This window comes from Gobio gobio, assembly GCF_949357685.1.
Source record: "Gobio gobio genome assembly, chromosome: 22".
Classification (NCBI taxonomy): domain Eukaryota; kingdom Metazoa; phylum Chordata; class Actinopteri; order Cypriniformes; family Gobionidae; genus Gobio; species Gobio gobio.
This window is the reverse complement of record NC_137118.1, coordinates 44,552,990-44,574,927: the sequence shown is the minus strand read 5'-3', so window position 1 is coordinate 44,574,927 and position 21,938 is coordinate 44,552,990. Positions and strand designations below refer to the sequence as shown.

General features: G+C 36.8%; 1 protein-coding gene across 3 annotated transcripts in view; it reads right to left on the bottom strand.

Moving 5' to 3' along the window:
- Positions 1–21,938, bottom strand: part of ttc28 (tetratricopeptide repeat domain 28) — a 442,541-nt gene that overhangs the window by 12,498 nt on the left and 408,105 nt on the right. For all 3 annotated transcript variants that reach the window (XM_079805114.1, XM_079805115.1, XM_079805116.1), the window contains 4 exons: positions 20,969–21,125; positions 8,992–9,132; positions 1,687–1,831; positions 244–423 (listed from right to left, as the gene is read on the bottom strand). In XM_079805114.1, coding sequence (XP_079661240.1) covers positions 244–423; positions 1,687–1,831; positions 8,992–9,132; positions 20,969–21,125 — 623 coding nt within the window. The remainder of the gene's footprint in view (positions 1–243; positions 424–1,686; positions 1,832–8,991; positions 9,133–20,968; positions 21,126–21,938) is intronic.

The following is a 21,938-nucleotide window of genomic DNA, read 5'->3' as shown; positions in this document are numbered from 1 at the left end:
TTATGAAATCATGCTAGCCCCGCATATTCTGCACATGGAAATAGGCAATTTACGCGGCGAAAGTGCGGCGTATTTGAAAAAATGCGGCCCCCGCATAAATATGTGGACTTTGGCTGATTATGCATTAAATCATGCGATCGAATAATCACGTTTTTCTGGAGGGACTGATTAGCCTGTGGAACACCCTAAAATCTACAGTGAAATAACACAGGGATATAGTATGTCTGTCAGAAGTGTGCGTACTTTAGCGGTGTTCCCCAGACTGCCGATGGACGGTACGGAGATGAGACTGAAGCGCTCGTACAGGTACTCATTAGACGAGCTGCCCTTCAGCAGAGCAAACGGGATGAGATACAGCTCGCCCTCCAGAACCAGAACCAGCTGCCTGTGTCTGCCGACCGGCCCGCTGGAGTGCATCAGACCCTGCAGCGGAAACAACCACACACACTCATCAAACAATCAGGCAGGCCTCGGAAATCTGATTGCATTTTAATTCAAATAACAGACATTTAAATCAAATCAAAATAAAAAGCATTAAGGCATTAAGTTAAACATTCAATTAATGCATCAAGTCGCAACAAACCATTAAAACAGTTCATGAACTAACATATCAATTGTGATTATTATTACCTTTGTTAGGGGAATGCATTACAATTAACATGCATTATCTAATGAGATTACGCTTTGTTTGATGTAACTAGTAAAGTAACACATTACTTTATAAATTTACACATTCATATTTTAGTTACTTTTTATTAAAACTGTCTGGTGCTCTTCGGTCATTTCTGACTGAAACATTTTGAGTTTAGTTTTGTTAATTTTGGCATTTGCAATGTGAACACAATATACAAATAATAAAATAAGAATAATTATTAATGTTATATTGTATAATAATGACAAACAATAATAATAATAGCTAATAGTGTTATACTGTACTGACAAATAATAATAATAACAATAATTAAGAATAATTAATAATGTTATATTGTATAATAATGACAAACAATAATAATAATAATAATTAATAGTGTTATACTGTATACTGACAAATAATAATAATAACAATAATTAAGAATAATTAAGAATGTCATATACAAAATAGTATTTATATATAATAGTGTTATACTGTATACTAATGACAAATAATAATAATAATAATATTAATAATAATAATAACAAATAATGGTCTAATAAATGTCTATGCTCAAAAAGTGAATAATGGATTACAACTACTGCATAAATATAATTTGGTACCATAAAATCCCTTAAAAATACAAAATATTAAATAAAAAATATCTAACTTAAATATAGCACAAAAATGTAATTGAAAAAAAAAAAAAATATATATATATATATACATAATACAAATATATAACCCGTAATGTTAAGAGATTAGGCATACATCGCTCTAGGGGTTAGGAAATTTTCAAAGTGCTCAGAATAATCCTAAATGTGTGTGTAAAATAGGCTATGATGATTTAAACACTTGCATAAGAGAAAACACCTGCAAGGCCTGAGAGAGACTGAGCCTCAAAGTAACATAACCCATTACTTTACAGTACCGTACCGTAATTAGTTACTTTTTTTAAAAAGTCATCCACTATTATGAGAGTAACCTTCCCCCAACACTGACTATTACTAATAAATAGTCATTTAGTGGTGGCTGGTGAATGTGGCACATCTTACCCCCTCCATCGGGGCGATGAGCAGGTCGTAGAGGGCTCGTAACGGGGGTTTGCTGAGCGCACTGGCGCGGCGGGGCAGAGACGACGTGCCCTCCTTCACCGGAGACACGGTGTTACTGAAGAGACTCGTCATACTCTGACAACTCCTGAAACAACATCACAAACACACTCAGTACACACAGTGGAAACACTGATCCAATCTGCCGCATGCTTCATTCAGAATGCTGTCTAGAAATAGCTCAGACTTCATTTCGCAGTGTACAAAAAAAGTCAAGAATGAGATGTTAAATATAATGTGTGATTTTGCTTGTGTCATCACATTAGCACACTGTGTGCATACACTCTTATTTAAGTAAAATCGCTTGTGGTGTGTGAAGACAGACAGTGAAACAGGAGAATGCATCACACCACTTCAGATAATACTACACACACATAACTAACAGCAGATGGCGGCGAACACCTAAAAACAGGCTCATGTCCCAGTGCTCCTCTGGACACACACTTCATTCAATAAAAATACACATCACAAAATGTGTTTACTGGAAACGTCACTGTGAACCTCAGAGGAAAGATAGAATTACAGCTGTACAAATAATAATAATAATGATAATAATGTTATATTGAATAATAATGACAAATAAAATGTTATGCTGTATACTAATGGTAAATAATAATAATAGTAAAATAAATAATAATTAGAATTATTAAGAATATTATATTGTTTACTAATGACAATATATTATTTATTATTATTATAAATGAATAGTGTTATATTGTATAATAACGACAAATTATTATTATTATTTAAATAATTAAGAATAATTAATAGTGTTATGCTATATACTAATGGCAAATAATAATAAAAATAATAAAATAAATAATAATTAGAATAATTAAGAATATTATATTGTTTACTAATGACAAATATTATTATTATTATTATTATTATTATAAATTAATAGTGTTGTATTGTATAATAACGACAAATAATTATTATTTAAATAATTAAGAATAATTAATAGTGTTATGCTATGTACTAATGGCAAATAATAATAATGATAATAATAATAAAATAAATAATAATTAGAATAATTAAGAATATTATATTGTTTACTAATGACAAATATAATAATTATTATTATAAATGAATAGTGTTATATTGTATAATAATGAAAAATAATAATAATAATTATTAAAATAATTAATAATAATCAATAGTGTTATGCTGTATACTAATGGCAAATAATAATAAAATAAATAATAATTACAATAATTATATAATATTATATAATAATATTATATTGTTTACTAATGACAAATATAATAATTATTATATAATAACGACAAATAATAATAATTATTATAATAATACTACTAATAACAACAACATCAACTAACAGTGCACTGTATACTAATGACATTTAATAATAAACAATAATTAGAATAACTGAAAACAATAAATAATGTTATATTGTATACTACTAACAAAACAAATTAATATTAAAACAATTAAGAATAATTAAAGAGTGTCATATACATAATAGTGTAAATAATAGTGTTATACTGTATACTAATGACAAATAGTAATACTATTATAAATAATCATAATAATAAACCAATAATTATAATAATTCAGAATAATTAAGTGTTATTTTGTATACTAATGACAAATAACAATAATAACAACAATTAATAGTGTTATAATGTATACTAATGGCAAATAATAATAATTATTACAACAATTAAGAATAATTAAGAGTGTCATAAGTAATAGTATATATATATATAGTAGTTATACAGTATACTAATGACAGATAATAATAATAATTATTATAAAAAAATAATGATAATAAAACAACAATTAGAATAATTAAGAATAATTAAGTGTTATATCATATAATAATGAAAAATAATAACAATAAACAATTGAAATAATTAAGAATAATTAATAATGTTATATTGTATAATAATGACAAATAATATTAACAAAAACAATTAAATAATTAAGAAAAATTCATAATATCATATTGTATACTACTGATAAATATAATAATAATAATTATTAAAACAATTAAGAATAATTAAGAGTGTCATATACATAATATGTATACAGTATATAATAACGTTATACTGTATACTAATAAAAAATAATAATAATAAACAATATATTATATATTCTTGGAAGAGGATTTTAATTCTTATTTTTAATAAATGTAATAATTTATTGATCATCATTGTCTTTTATGCTCTCGCTATAGATTTAGTTTCTGATCTGAGCACAGCCCAGTTTTCTGAAGTGTAACTCCCACAGCCTGAGCTCCAGAGCTTGATGGCTTTAATCTGCAGTTACACGTCACTCTGGAACACAGACAGAATACACACATCGCCGTACAGATGACATCAAACACCTCGTTATTACAGAATCTGTGTAGGTGTAACCGCTGCACATGCTCCAGGTCTAATCGCCATCACTATGGTAACTTCCTTCCCACTTCCTGTCACGGAGCTCCATCATTACACGCCTTCAAAAACACACCAAACACACACCGGTGGCTGGATTCCCCAAACTCATGAGCATCAGCCATCGCTTCCACACCAGACCCCATCAAAGTTTCTCTTCCTGTAGATTCAGGGGTGTGCAATATTGACAACAAATGATATCTCTGTATATTCTGGGATTTTATGGATAATGATGATTGTTGATTGTGTTGGCAGGTTTAGATCTGCTGTGGATAGATGACTCCTTAAGTTTTTGATATATGGATTATTTAAAGGAAAAATACACCCAAAAAACGACATCATGGTGTTTTTATTCCGCCTCATGACTGACTTTCTTCAGTGGAACAAAAAAAACACACAAATACACTATAAATATAATCCAGTGGTATTATTAAATAATAAAATAAAACGATAAAAAATAATTTTCTTAAACTGAAATAAAATCAACTATAAATATTCATAAAAATAGCCCAGTGTTGTTATTTTTAACTGAAAATAAAACTATTACAAATAATTTTCTTTAACTGAAATAAAATCAACTATAATATTCAATGAAAATCTTTTTTTCTTGATTTTTTGTAGTTCTTTTATTGAATATTTGCTTTATTTTATATAATCTTTATTTCAGTAAAATAAACGATAGATTTTATTAATTGTAATACTTCAACTTTATTTCATTTAATTTATTTCAAGTTTTTACGTTTAATTTGAAGTACTAAAATAACACGCTTTTAAAATATTGAAATAAAGATGAAATAAAATCAACTATAAATATTAAATGAAAAGCACTTAAGTACTAAAATAACAGGTTTTTAACAATTTTAATAAATAAAAATAAAATAAATATTGAAAGAAAAAACTAAACTTGAAATAAAAGCTACTATTAATAAATATTATAATACACTGAAAAAAATATATAAATATGAAGAGATTTGCGTATAGTTTTTTTTACAGGTGTTGTATTACCTGTATTTTGGGTTAACGGAAATTTCGGTAAAATTACTGGATAGTGTCCTGGCAGAAAATGACCAGTACATTTTCCGATTTAATTGTTTAGTATATAAATGCGCTATATTCCATCTCTTATCAAGAAACCATACTAAAATGTAACTCTTCGTGAGATTCGTGAACGAATCATTCCCACAGATTCACAGAAAAGATTCGTCTCAAAAGAAGAATCCATTAATGAATCATTTTGAGTCGGACCTTTATAATGAAACTATTATCCAGTGAATAAACACTTACATTTGAGTCTGATTCTCTATCGAATGACTTCAGAAGATTTGAAATACACTTGTTACTTTGTCATTTTGGCCCTCATTCACGTTCACTATCCAGAATAGTTGAGGACACTCTTGAAAAATGTGAGTGTGAGTGGACGATGCCAGAATCATCCGAATAGGCTGGATTGGTTGTTGAAGATAGTGGCACGGGCTCATTAGGGCAGATGAGGAGTGAATCGTGCTCTTTGTTTTAATGAATCTCGAGATGTGCGGCGCTGGGAGCTCGTAATGAGAAGCGCAGCTCTAATGATGACCGCTCTGACCCCTCGCCTCCTGCCCTGGCTGTTCCTGTCCTAGCTGTCGTCTCCTCCCTCCCCCTCTTTCAGCGCTAATAGCCATCTTTCCTTCTCTCGTAATGAATCGGGATGTGAAGGACTCGACTGAATGCCCAACTATCATCCGTACTGGCTCTCTAATTATCATCCGCCTCAGCTGTTCTGTTCCTCCAGCAGTTTAGATCCATTATGAGCAAAAATGTTTACTAATTGCTTAGTGATTTAGTGTTAGATTGGGTTTTTTCTCCACTGTTTGAGTGGTTTCTCTTCCTGTAGAGTCATTGACAAAAAGTCATTTTTTCTGGGATTTTCTGGATAATGATAATTAGATGATCTTTTGCGGAGTGTGTTTATTGTGTTGGCAGGTTTAGAACTGCCGTGGACAGATGACTCCTAAAGCTTTTGATATTCTTCATATTCTGTGGTGGTCAGTTCACAGCAGTGACAGAAATCATCTTTTCCAATGAGTTGAATTGTTGTTGTTTTTTTCCTTTTTGGGCATTTTTACCTTTATAAAGCCTTTTTTTTTTTTTTTTACTAATAAATGAACGCATCATATTTTGTGTCTAAATTCATTTAAAGGGTTAGTTCACCCAAAAATGAAAATTCTGTCATTAATTACTCACCCTCATGTCGTTCGACACCCGTAAGACCTCCGTTCATCTTCGGAACACAAATGAAGATATTCTAGTTGAAAGCTGATGCTGAGAAAGGCTTCAGATAGGCCTCCATTGGCATTCAGTACATTTACACTCACAAGACCCATAAAAGGCACTTAAAACGTCGTTACAAAGTCCATCTCACCACAGTGGCTCTACAATAATTTTACGAAGCGACGACAATAGTTTTTGTGCGCAAAAAAAAATCTAAATAACACCTTTATCACACTTGTTCTTGTCTTCCGTGTGTGTCTCCACGACGCATGCGCGAGAATATGACGTAGCGCCGGGGTTCGGGAATCCATGAAATGCACACTTTAGCCCGATTTTGAGAACTACACCGAGACCTAAAGCACGATCAATGTAGAATTCAACAGCTTAGACACTCGCGTCTTCCTCTGCTTGTAAACAAATCGCTTCTGGGTCATGTGTCCGAACGCCGGATCTGCGTCATATTCTCGCGCATGCGTCGTGGAGGCACACACGGAAGGCAATAACAAGCTGCATAAAGGTGTTATTTTGATTTTTTTTTGTGCACAAAAACTATTGTCGTCGCATCGTAAAATTATTGTAGAGTCACTGTGGTGAGATGGACTTTGTAACGACGTTTTAAGTGCCTTTTATGGGTCTTGTGAGTGTAAATGTACTGAATGCCAATGGAGGCCTATCTGAAGCCTTTCTCAGCATTAGCTTTACACTAAAATATCTTCATTTGTGTTCCGAAGATGAACGGAGGTCTTACGGGTGTCGAACGACATGAGGGTGAGGAATTAATGACAGAATTTTCATTTTTGGGTGAACTAACCCTTTAACACAATAGAGTGGTTACAATCAAATGAAATATATCTTTGCAATGCACGGTTTAATGCAGCCCTGCTGCTACAAATGCATAAATAATGTTTTAAACATAAAATGTTGAATATTGATATTAGAAAAATTAAAAGACACTATAAATGTGAAATTAAAACAACCAGTAAGTTGCAGCAAGTCACTGTTAATGATTGAGTTATTGGGCCCTATTTTAATGATCTGAGCACATGGTTTGAAGCTGCGTTCACACCAAACACGAATAGAGCGTCAAAATCGCGTCTACCGCGTCTAGTTTCGCGGGAATGCATTTGCTATTTAAACAACGTGAAAATGAAAACTGCGTCAGGCTGAAACTAGCAAAAAACACTTGCGTGAAAAAATTGCACTCTTCGTGTGATATTGATTATCTATATTAAAAGATATAACAATAAAAGACAAAGAGAAATTTTTGCCCCTTATTTTGAATATTGAGGGCATTATAAATGCATTTTAATAGACGAAATCACTAAAAGTCTAGCCTAGTCTAACCTACTAGACTACATCACATATGAGTTCATGTTTTTGTAAAGTGAGGGACATACTCAATGTCTGATCCCACATCGTTAAAACGATCAATGATATATATCGCACACCCCTACATCAAATGTTTGATTTTGGTTAAATATGATATACCAGATCTAGAGCAAGAAAAACAAAAACTTAAATGACAATTTTTAGAAGTCTTATGATGGTACACAACTATATCAATCGATTTTTAAAGATGTTAAGATGTTTTACTGGAAAACTAATCAATATTCTGACTCATCTCTGCACAACTGACCTTCATTTAGGTCTTGAAAAATACAAAAAAGCACCATAAAATAGTCCACACAACTCTTGTGCTCCAGTTCAACTCTTCTAAAGCAATCCGAAAAAATCTAACTCGTTATTCACTGATGATCTTTACCAGTAACCAGACCAGTGAACAAATCATTCACACTGATTCTGTGACCTGGATCAAACGATTCATCAAATAGATTCAATTCATTAAAGGGTTAGTTCACCCAAAAATGAAAATTCTGTCATTAATTACTTACCCTCATGTCGTTCGACACCCGTCAGACCTCCGTTCATCTTCGGAACAGAAATGAAGATATTTTGGTTGAATTTTGATGGCTCTGAAAGGCCTCCATTGGCACAATGCACGGTTCACTCTCAAGACCCTTAAAAGGTACTAAAGACGTCGTTACAAAGTCCATCTCACTACAGTGGTTCTAAAATAACTTAATGAATCGGCGACTAGTTTCTGTGCGCAAAAAACCCTAAATAACGACTTACATAGTGATGACGATTTCAAAACACGGCATCATGAAGCTTCGAAGCGTTATGAATCAGTGAGTCGATTCAGCGGTTTGAATCGCCAAATTTCAGCAGTTTGGCGGTTTGACACGCGATCCGAATCATCATTCGGCTCACTGATTCATAACGCTTCGAAGCTTCATGAGGCCGTGTTTCGAAGATGAACGGAGGTCTTACGGGTGTCGAATGACATGAGGGTAAGTAATTAATGACAGAATTTTCATTTTTGGGTGAACTAACCCTTTAATACCCGATTCACTAGAATCGTTCTTTTGAGATGGATCTTTTCAATGAATCGTTTGATCACTACTCATAGCCACTGTTACCAGTTTCATGAAACTTTAATGGTGTTTATTTGTCACTTTGACCTCCTTCGCTTTTTCATTATGCTAAAAAGAGCATCTCAGAAAGCTCTTAAAAGTCTGATTGTTGTGTGTCTGACCTGTTGAAGAGGTTGTTTCTGGAAACCATCCTCAGGAAGCCGGTCGGGTCAGTCACTGAGTTGAGTTTGTTATTGAGTTCCTCAAACTGCTGGTCCAGAAGGTCTCCAGCTTCGCTCTCGGTCTCGCTGCTGGAACACGCTCTGAAACACACACAACACAACGGGATTTATTCAGGCAATAACACATGAGAGTGTTTGATTTTACCTCAAAATATGGTTCAATCACTGCAGAGGAACTTGAAAAGTAAGAAAAAGGCCATAAATGTAGTAAAACACTCGTAACAATAAACATTACTTCAGGCAAGTATAGTTATTTATTCAACAACAATGGAATAGTTGATTCTGATTGGCCAATCATGGAATTTCGAGGTCATAAACGTAACAGTCGGTAATTCATTTGGTCACACTTTAGATTAGGGTCCAATTCTCACTATTAACTACGACTTTTGCCTCAATAAACGTCTTATTACTGCTTATTAATAGTTAGTAAGGTAGTTGTTAAGTTTAGGTATTGGGTGGATTAAAGGTGCAGTGTGTAGTATTTATTAGGATCTATTGACAGAATGCAATATAATATACATAACTATGTTTTCAGTGGTGTATAAAGACCTTACATAATAACCTGTTATGTTTTTATTACCTTAGAATGAGCCGTTTCTATCTACACACACCGCGGGTCCCTAACAGTAAAGTCGCCATTTTGCGCCGCCATGTTTCTACAGGAGCCCTAAATGGACAAACTGCTCTACAGTGCACTAGCTACTCTCTGCTGTCTCAGACGACGACATTTTTGTCCTGTGTCGGCCACCGTAGCTTCTCTATGTGCTTTGAAAGGGAGGGGTGAGCTGTGGGATATCGCAATTCACAACCTCACCACTAGATGCCGCTAAAATTTAGACACTGCACCTTTAAGTGATGTAGAATACGATCATGCAGAATAAGACATTAATATGTGCTTTATAAGTGCTAATAAACAGCCAATATCATAGTAATATGCATGATAATAAGCAACTAGTTAATAGTGAGAATTGGACCCTTAACTAAAATGTTACCATACATTTTTTATGATAACTTACAATCCATTACAGACAGCCCTAATGTACGCTACAAGGTTGTTACTCAATGATTTATGCTTCTTGTTTCAACAATTTTTTTTTAAATAACTGTGTTTAACAGTGATATACCTGGTAAAAGACAACATTACCCATGATTCTGCAGAAAAATCGCACCAAACAAACTCTTTAGCGCTTGAACACTCCCATGAAGCACTGATGTAGTCAGTTCCACTGTAAAAAAAGTAGCTTTTCAACTTGGATGTTTAAAGGTGCAGTGTGTAAATTTTAGCGGCATCTAGAGGTGAGGTTGTGAATTGCAATCGCCCACAGCTCACCCCTCCCTTTCAAAGCACATAGAGAAGCTACGGTGGCTGACACAGGACACAGATGTCGTCGTCTGAGACATCAGAGAGTAGCTAGTGCACTGTAAAGAAGTTTGTCCATTTAGAGCTACTTTAGAAACATGGTGGTGCAAAATGGCGACTTCACTGTAATGGTGCCTTCACACCAGACGCAAATGAAGCAAATAAATCGCGCTATTTGCGCAAAGTTGGACACTTGAACATTTTGAGTTTACTTGCTTCATTTGCGTGTGACATTCACGTCACAACAGATGCAAATTCGCGTCATGGGAGGGGCTTCTGCCAGCCGGCTCGTCACGTTGCGAAATGGCTGACATGGATTGATTTAAAATACGGCGAATAAGCTCAATTTGCCAGCTTTAACTAGCTTGTAGTCTCAATAATGTGAATTTAGGGTGATTGGGACACTTTTTCCAAGTCATCTCAATGGCAAAAAGTGTCCCAATCACCCTGAAATCACCCTAAAATTAAGTAAAGATCGGTTTTTACAACTTACCAGATTGTCCGACCTCCTCACTCACTTTCTTCCAAGCAAGATCCTTTTTATTCCTGTTTCTATAAAGTACGTACAGCTCCGGGTATCCACATTTGATTTTGTCTTCATTGTTGTCGCTACTTGAGCAAGCTCCTGATTGGTCAACCCAGCGCCAATATCCGCCAAAGTTCAGATTTTTCAACTCAAACGCTCAATTCGCGCCGCAGAATGTCTATTCGCGTCTTTGCATTGACTTAACATGCAAATCACTCGCACGAAACGCTTCATTTCCATCTGGTGTGAACCATAAGAGGACCCGCGGTGTGTGTAGATAGAAATGCCTCATTATAAGGTAATAAAAACATAACGGTTCATTATGTAAGGTCTTTATACACCACTGAAAACGTATATTATATTGCATTTCTATCAATAGATCCTCCTAAATATTACACACTGCACCTTTAAGTAATTTAAAATGACATAAAACTGACTTTTATGGAACTTTTTTGAGTTAAAACAATGTGAAAACAAATGTTGTCATAACTAATCGATCATATCATTTTACAGTGTATGCTCTCAAACTGCTTAATGCATATTTTGCAATAAACGTAAAATATACCGTAATGTACCGTGATGCTTCAAATCAAGGTTTGTAGTGTTGTGTTTCTCCTTGTAGCTGGTTCATTTGGTTTATTCCTCTTTAACATAGACTTTTTAAAAATCCCTATGGAAAAATGATTGGGAAAAATACCAGAACCAAGGCTGCTGAAAAAGGCTACAACTGCGGAGGTGTCAGTTTTAAGAAATTCATTCATGTTCCAATTCTTTTGCATGTGAGATTGTGCAGAAACGAGTCACTCTCCTTTAGTTTTACAACTGATTCAGATGTTCAATACATGAGCATATGCATCATGCTTGAGACTCCTTTACGTCTGGTTTTATTTCACAACTGCTAACTCAATTAAGTTTCCTCCGCTATGAAAGCGCAACGTCTGAGTGATGAAACGCTCCCCGCTTATCAAACACACCCGCTTTTATATCCAGACATGCACATGTTTGTTGACTTTTCATTCCCGACATCCATTGAGATGCAACACAAAACAACAGAAACAATGTTATAAACGACCAAACAACTGGAGCACAACGGCAGCCACAATCACTGATAATCACGCACGAGTCTCTCGGCGTCTGGGGAACGCGCGAGCACATTTCTCTGATTAGCTTTAATGAAAAAACAGATCACTTCAGCAATCTGACTCATCCGAGAGACGGCACACTTGGATACCTCTATTGGGTTAATAAGGTTTTATCCACCTCACCTCAATTACACACAAACGTGCTTCATTTGTACCTAATGCACGACGCAGATGTTCTGCTGATTATTTTGGACGCGTTATCAGATGTCGATATGAAGAGATTTGAATGCTCTGAATAGCTCATTAGCACGTGTTTACTTGAGCACTTGCTCTGAGAATGAAAGGGAATGTCTGGTAATCGCGTCCCCTAGATTTCCAAACTATTCCGAGGCACAGACGTTCCTCTCATTTTGTGTACTTAATCTCCGCAAACAGGTTCCCTCTCGAGACGGAAGCCATCCCAAATCCTGTTGAAATGATCATGTCATTCTTTGTCAGGACACACTCCTCTATGGTGGGAGTAATCCTGTTTTGGTGCCAACTAGAAACGAAAAGCACCGGAGAATGAGGTCTGCTCATGTGCCTAGAGTGACCCGGTGGTGGGGCGAGCGACCCGTCCGCGTGCTGAGCTGTAGTGGATGTGGGAAGCGTGCTTTGGAAATGAAGATGGCTCAGATGTGGAGACGGCGCCGTGGGCCCATGTGTCAGGCAGAGATATGCGAGGACGCTCTGAAAGGAAAAACCTTCCTAACACCGTTACATGAACGCCCACCTGGAGGGCAAAACAAGGCTTTCCTTCGCTGCCCGCCAGTTATTTTTCACCAGGTTTAATGTAGTAAGACTGTGATATTAAAAGACCAAATTTAATATACACCTTATTGAGGATGCCTATTATGTACAGGCAAGCAAATTAACCCAACGTTAAAGGGATAGTTCACCCAAAAATGAAAATTAGCCCATAATTTACTCACCCTCAAGTCATCCTAGGTGTGTATGACATTCTACTTTCAGACGAATAAGATCAGAGTTATATTACAAAAGTCCAGGCTAATCCAAGCATTAGAATTTGATTCATAGTTGCTCTGTTTTTAAAGTCCATAAAAATGCATCTGTCCGTCAAATCACTGCTCCACGCGGCTCTGGGGTGTTAATAAAGGCCTTCTGAAGCGAATCGACGTGTTTGTGTAAGAAAAATATTCATATTTAAAACTTTATCAAGTAAACTTTGGGCAGACCGCCATCCGTGGAAAAGTGTTGAATGTTGAAAATGAAACTCAAGATGCATACGTGACGTCATGACGAGCGGACCTGGTCGCGTTAGTCTTTCGATCGGCAGGGGAACTTTCAACAATTTTTCCATAAATTCAACAGGGAAGGCGGTCGGACGAAAGTTTACTTTATTACAATACACAATATTCCTCATTTAAATAATTCATACGCAGAATAAAGGGGCGGGGCCTGGTTGAGTTAGTTAGTAGTGTGTTGAAACTGGTGGTTATGGTAAGGGGCGGGACATTTCCCAAACACACTCGAAGCGCTTGACCAATCACAACACACTGCTCCAGCCGACCAATCAGAGCACACTGTGCTTTCAGAAGGAGGGGCTTCATAGAGACATGAACTAAACAGAGCATTACTGACAGACTGGGAAGAGAGGAGCTGCAATAATGGAGAATATGGGGAAATAACCAACATTCAAGCAGGAAAACCTGTTCTAGTTGTCTGGCTATCACCAGAATAAGCTCTTTTAAGATTGAACATTAGTCTGATCTGTATTTTCTACTGCACAAGAGGCGTGATCAACGGGCATAGTTTAAATGACTCTGTACGCAATTGGATAGTCCTTCAACCAATCAGACCAACGATCCATCGCTTCTCTATCCGTCATTGTGTTAAACCCGCCAATAGCCCGCCAGGTGGATAAGCCGGTTTGTGATTGGTCCCCGCAAATTTGAAACAGATGCAGGATATAAATATGTACAGGTTTCCAGCCTGAGCTGCCGGGCGAAATCAAATCGCAGACAGATCGGGCTGGGTTTACCCAGTCTACTGTTCTAGTAGAGCCCAAAAACAACATTAAGACTTTGAAAAAGGGGACATATTATGCTCGTTTTTACAGGTCTATGGCTGTTTTGCCCTCCAGGTCTCTGCACCAAGCCTGCAGCACTTCTCTCAGAAACTGAAGCCTCTGCGCCTCGATCGCCCCCCAGACGGTCCCAGTATAGCTCCTAATTAATATTTATTAATTAATTTGTTACATTTATATAGCGCTTTTCTAGGCACTCAAAGCGCTTTACATATAGAAGGGGGGAATCTCCTCGACCACCACCAATGTGCAGCACCACCTGGATGATGCGACGGCAGCCATATTGCGCCAGAACGCCCACCACACACCAGCTGATTGGTGGAGAGGAGACCGAGTGATGAAGCCAATCGTATATATATGGGGATGATTAGGAGGCCATGATGGACAGAGGCCAGTGGGCAAATTTGGCCAGGATGCCGGGGTTACACCCCTACTCTTTATCAAAGGACATCCTGGGGTTTTTAATGGCCACAGAGAGTCAGGACCTCGGTTTAATGTCTCATCCGAAGGACGGTGCTTGTTACAGTAAAGTGTCCCCATCACTATACTGGGGCGTTATAACCGACACAGACCACAGGGTGAGCGCCCCCTGCTGGCCTCACTAACACCTCTACCAGCAGCAACCTAGTTTTCCCAGTTGGTCTCCCATCCAGGTACTGACCAGGCTCAGCCCTGCTTAGCTTCAGTGGGAAACCAGTCTTGGGGTGCAGGGTGATATGCTAGTAAACCCCACCCCTCCATGTATTACAATGGACGCGAGACAAACTAAACAATCAAATTACACTTCAAAATAATTGTTTCCTAAAGATGGTTTCTGTCATTTTAGGCAGTTTTTATCGCGATGATTTCATTTCAGGTGTTCGTTTTTTAAATAAGTTTAGTTTTTGTTAGTTATTTGATGCTATAAAAACGGAGGGTGTGACGTCATGATTGACAGCTGAGATTGACGGCTTCTCTGAGTGAAGTTGTCACTGAGGCACTAACAGACTTTTTTCGGGATTTTCGGGAGGAGATTAGAGCTTTAGCTTTAATTTCTACATTTCCATAACTGTTTATTTCACACCATCATAACGAATTGTTCTGCATCTGTGAGAGTGTGGGCGGGGTTTTGATAATCGCGCCTCTACTTCCTGCTCTCTACCCCGAAGACTCCGGTCCTGAGATCGCTACCGCGCAGACTCCGGTCCCAAATCTGTGCAAGATGTCAGCTGTGCAAATTCAGTAGATGGCGCTCCCGGTACACAAGGTGGTGCTGCGGCACTTTACGCTTCTGACACTCGCTTGTCACGCATAAGAAGAGGAGAGACGGTATTTACGTGCTTGCCAAAACCATTCACACACTTTTTGCTAACTGGCAAGCAGCATTAGCAACTCATCTTCTTCTTTGTCTACTTACTTCCTCTTCGTCGTATCAATGTGTGCGCGGCAAGACTGTTTTGTGCTTGAGCGCCACCAAGATGTGTTTTACTGTCACTTCAGCAGCTCCAGGCACGTGAACAAAAGCGCAGATTTCATTGGTCGGCCAGTTTTTAACGTGCCGTGTCAAAACAAAAAAATTAACCTAAGGCGTTTTTTTTTTAAGACGCTTTTACGCCTGGCGGTGTGCGCACTCACATTGGCGTCCTTTGTTTAGGCACGAGGCGTTAAACGTCGGCGATAAACGCACACAAAAATCATCCCGGTGTGAACAGGCCTTTAATGTCAGTACTACATTAAACTACTATATATAGTGTAGAATATAATGTATAATGATGCAGTTGGGGAACATTTGTGGTCCTGATAATGCCAAATCGTTAGCCTCATAGCATAATTGCCCAGATCATATTTGATCCAAAAATGACTTGGGCAATTATACTATGAGGCTAACGAAATGTTACCAGTAAAAAGTGGCTCACATTATTTTAAATATATCTAGTCAGTGACAGAGTGCAAGCATATTTGTCTAAAATAGTTCGGTATTTTCAGCTTCAGAATCATGAATATTTTTATTCTGGTGTCACCACTGTTCTGTGCATTGGGTTACCAGCACCAAGTCCATTTCCACTCCAATATACCACCAGCATTTCATGAGTTCACACTTACATCAAATTAAATAGAGTAAAGATTATGCGTATTTGGCATGCAGATTTTTTAGCCCGAACCCAGAGTACCGACCCCTGTCTAGCGGGTTTATGTTTAGGAGTATAGCAATAATATCGTATCGTGTGTTCAGTATCGCGATATGTATCGAATCGTGACATGAGGGTATCGTTACACCCCTACTTCATACTATTTATCATCCCAGGACAAAGTGAAAGAAAACTGTAAAATGTGCAATATTCTTATATTTTATAGTGTGTATTTTTTTTACTTTTTTTGTGTTTTTTCATTGTTGTGTGCAGCTTTGACAGTTCTCTTTATTATTATTTATTTTGCTTCTTATCTTTGTTTTCCTGCTGACTCTAAGACATCCCTATGCACTCGTACTGTCTGTGGGTGTAAAAGTGGCAAATAAAACTTCAAACTCAAACTCAGTGAAGCGGTTTACCAGCTAAACTTGAACACGCAGTCTGCGGCGGATTCGTTCGAAAGCCATTTCTGCTGAGACAAGCAGCAATGAGAACGAATTAGACTATAATATGCAAATTATACATCATCAACAGCAGTTTATCTCCTCAAATTAGGCCGAATTGCTTTATGAACCATAACTCAAACCACAGCTTCACACCAACCAAACAAACAAACTCAAATGGACGTGGGAACGCACTAAACACTGCAGTGTGACGCGCCCTAATTAGTGGCGTTTACTTGGTCAATTATCACTATTACTGCTGCTCATACTGAGGGTTAATGACTGATCAAATATTAAATATCAGTCTTTCTGCACTGCTTGAGCTACAGACATGAATGATTCCTCAAATCATATATGTCTTATTGAGGAGAGGATGATCTGCCTTATTATAGTCACCTGCTGACAGAACAGGCAAATAACTTCATATTTCACTATATCTCATAACTACACTGTATATCTCACAATATGACTTCATATTTCACTTTATGACTATATACTGTATCTCGAATAATATTATACAAAAATATACATTTACATAAAAATGACTTTTCCACAAGAAAATCACAAAATGCATCTCATAATATTACCTCTTTATATCTTTATACCTTTATATCTCACAATCTGACTTTTATTTCACATTGCTTTATATACCTCATATTACTATATATATATCATAAAAGGACTTCATATCTCACATGATATGATTTTATATATCATGAAATATGACTATATATATGGAAATATGACTTTATATGTTGAATAACATTACTATATATCTCTCTTTTGACTTCAAAACTCATATTACTGAAGTTGTGTGTGTATATACATATATAGATTTTATATCTCAATTTATGACTTAATATATCACAAAAAAACACAAAACTCATCTTATAATATTACTATATATCTCACAATGACTTCATCTTATACTATGGCTTTATATATCTCATAATATTTGTATATATCTCACAATATGACTTAATACATCTTGAAATATGACTTTTTATAACTCATATTACTATATTTAAATCATAAAATTACTTAATATCTCACATGATATGATTTTTTATATCATGAAATATGACTATATATATGGAAATATGACTTTATATGTTGAATAACATTACTATCTCTCTTATGACTTCAAAACTAATAGAATGTGTGTGTGTGTATATATACATATAGATTTTATATATCAATTTATGACTTAATATATCACAAAAAACACAAAACTCATCTTATAACATTACTATATATCTCACAATGACTTCATCTTATACTATGGCTTTATATATCTCATAATATTTGTATATATATATCACAATATGACTTAATACATCTCGAAATATGACTTTTATATCTCATATTACTATATATAAATCATAAAATGACTTCAAATCTCACATTATGATTTTATATATCATGAAGTATGACTATGTATCTCATAATATGACTTAATCTCATATTTTAACTATACATCTTATAATATTGCTATATATCATATCTCATCTTTATATATCTCAAAATATGACATTACATTTTCTCAATATATCTCATCTCACACTCTGACATACTATATCCAAATACGACTTTATATTAAGTATGTGACTACTTTGTTATTAAATCTGATCTCTGAAAACGGGCTTCCATACTCAAGCCATACCAAGAGACCAGAATATATTATAGACATGGGCATGAGCTCATTTCCACCTAGCAACCTCACAGAACACCCTAGCAACTGTACAGCAACGCCCTGGTTACCACTCTTCATGGTGCTGAGCTTTGCATGGGCAAACATCAGTCGCATTAACAATCCAGCTGAAATTAATCACAGAATTATTCTGATGAATCTCAGACGCACTGATCTCTCTCAACTAACGGGTGGAAGAGGTCTCGCTAAACGAGGCATAATCGCTCAAACTGCAGACGGTCGCGGGTATCACAGTTCCTGTTCGTGCCTCTTTCTTTCAGCACAATGAATGGGGTCTTCAAAGGTGGCATATTGCACCCAACCAAGTGGAAAAGATTGCTCGCAGCCCCTCAGTCAAGCGCTAAATTATCTTTTAATGGGCAGGGATGAGCGCAGAGCTCACTGGGAGAAGCATCACACCTCTAGTGACTAATGCGCTGGCACCAGAGACTCGCGGCTTTCCGCGCGCGCACAATAATGGCCTTTGTTTCAGGCGGCTGCTTAATTCACACCAAGAGCTTCTGACGTTCTGCCATCCTTCTCTCTCTCTCTGCATTCTGCTCCTCCAAACCTGCCAGCGTCTTCACCTAATTACATGTCAGAGTACACTCAACACTGCAGCACTGACTCCTCTCAGAGCGTCGGAGAGAAACCTCCATGTGAGAGGTGAATACCTCCTCAGCTGCCACCCACCCTGAGATCAGTGCGGTGTGGCCTCCAGCCCCGCTGCGGCGTATGACAGCATGGCTGAGATGTGCTTCCTGCAGGGCATGAATGAACACACACATGCACACTCATCCCCGCAGCGCTCGTTGCCACCATCCAACCTGACCGCATCCATCAAGGTATATTTAAGAGGTTGCATACTTTCACACAAACATGCACAGTTGAATTCTCCATGTGCACTTTTATTGGGAAGCTTACCTATCAACATAGCCCTTCCACCTAGCAACACCTAACAAGAGATTGTAGTTTTCCAAAGTTACTAGCCACTGGCCACACTTTTGACATCGATACCATGGAGAAAAACTACCATATAGATATTTTTTATATTATCTTATCATTTGGCAGCAGGTATATTAGGTTACTGTCACTTTAAGACCTGATGCATGGATCCATTTAAAATGATTCAATGACTCAATCATAAAGACTTCACTTGTTTCATTACTGGATGAATCGGTGTTTTTGAACAAATCTCTTGAGTGAATGATTCAATGACTCACTCATAAAGACTTCACTTGTTTCATTACTGGATGAATCAGTGTTTTTGAACAAGTCTCTTGAGTGAATGATTCAATGACTCACTCATAAAGACTTCACTTGTTTCATTACTGGATGAATCAGTGTTTTTGAACAAATCTCTTGAGTGAATGATTCAATGGCTCACTCATAACGACTTCCCTTGTTTCATTACTGGATGAATCAGTATTTTAGAAAGAATCTCTTGAGTGAATAATTCAATGACTCACTCATTAAGATTTCACTTGTTTCATTACTGGATGAATCAGTGTTTTTGAACGAATCTCTTGCGTGAATGATTCAATGACTCACTCATAAAGACTTCACTTGTTTAATTCCTGGATGAATCAGTGTTTCTGAACAAGTCTCTTGAGTGAATGATTCAATGACTCACTCATAAAGACTTCACTTGTTTCATTACTGGATGAATCAGTGTTTTTGAACGAATCTCTTGAGTGAATGATTCAATGACTCACTCATTACGACTTCCCTTGTTTCATTACTGGATGAATCAGTATTTTAAAACGAATCTCTTGAGTGAATAATTCAATGACTCACTCATTAAGATTTCACTTGTTTCATTACTGGATGAATCAGTGTTTTTGAACGCATCTCTTGCGTGAATGATTCAATGACTCACTCATAAAGACTTCACTTGTTTCATTTCTGTATGAATCAGTGTTTTTGAACAAATCTCGTGAGTGAATGATTCAATGACTCACTCATAAAGACTTCACTTGTTTAATTACAGGTTGAATCAGTGTTTTTGAACAAATCTCTTGAATGAATGATTAATTGACTCACTCATCAAGACTTCACTTGTTTCATTACTGGATGAATCAGTATTTTAGAACGAATCTCTTGAGTGAATAATTCAATGACTCACTCATTAAGATTTCACTTGTTTCATTACTGGATGAATCAGTGTTTTTGAACGAATCTCTTGCGTGAATGATTCAATGACTCACTCATAAAGACTTCACTTGTTTCATTACTGGATGAATCAGTGTTTAGGAACAAATCTCTTGAGTGAATGATTCAATGACTCACTCATAAAGACTTCACTTGTTTCATTACTGGATGAATCAGTGTTTTTGAACGAATCTCTTGATGCTACAGTAGACATCAGTTTTTATATTCAAACTATAAACTTTTTACCCAGTACAGAAATAATGATACTGTGTGGATTGTGAAGCTGTTTTATACATGACAAAGACTCTCTCTGGCTCAGCGGCAGCGCCAACACAGATCTGAATGCTCCGGTGTGATTTTGTCCAAGGTTTAAAAGACACGGCGAATCTTTGTCATTTAGGAATGAGATCCCGTGGGTGTCTGAATCAAGATCGCAATCGTAATCGATTGACTCATATGACATGCATTCACCTGCTGTAGTAGGAGTCCACACCCAGAGCTTCACGGGCATTAGCGATGTGCTGCTCCAGAGACGAGGGCATGACCCCACCGCCGCCCTCCTGGAAGTCTGACGTGCCGCCCTCCGACGCGCCCTCACCCAGATACACCTCGTGGAACTTCAGAATACCTGCGAGATGGACAGCAAAGGTCATTTGGACAAAATATTACTTATCAAACAAATATGATTAGTATTGGTATACAAGCAATACACCATTAGAGGTTGAGTTCACCATCACACTTAAAGGTCAGATGTAAAATGCAATCATTCAGAATGGACCGAATGTCTCAAACGCCAGTGTTTTAGACATAAAGTGCGTGCTTTGTGTAATAATGAAGTTAGAATAACGTATAGAGCCGCACAGGAGTCACGAGCAAGGTCAGCAGTCTCCTGTGACGGGCTGAAATCTAGTTAGGTGAATTTTGTAAATGAGCAAAAGCACTCCCGCTTTCAGATGTACGTTTGATTGCACGAGCACGAGTGTCTTTCTGTTACAGACGTCAATGCTGGAATAAATAAATGAGCTTCAAGTCAAGAGAGATGCAGATGTGTGTGAGAGTGCGTGTCCAGGGTACTTTAGTGTACTAACACACGCACATACACATCTATATTTGTTATATTTATATTTATGGTGTGTGTTTTGCACGTGTGTGTGGTCGTGACAGGGGATTAGGGAGGCAGGTGGTACTGCCGCTTTGCGTTAATTCGCAGCTTTTTACCAGCTTCACCAAACAGCAGGCGGCACAATGACGCCGTGGGGAACAGAAGGTGTGAGGAATACGACAGTGTGAAACTGAGCATGTGTGCATGTCACTGGAAGCTATGTTTTTGAAAGTGAGGCAAACCCAGATTTGGTGAAACAACGGTTTATTTGTTGTTCAGCCAAACTTACGGCGTGTTTGAGTGTGTAGCGGATGACTTCTGAGTAAATAACTGACCTCA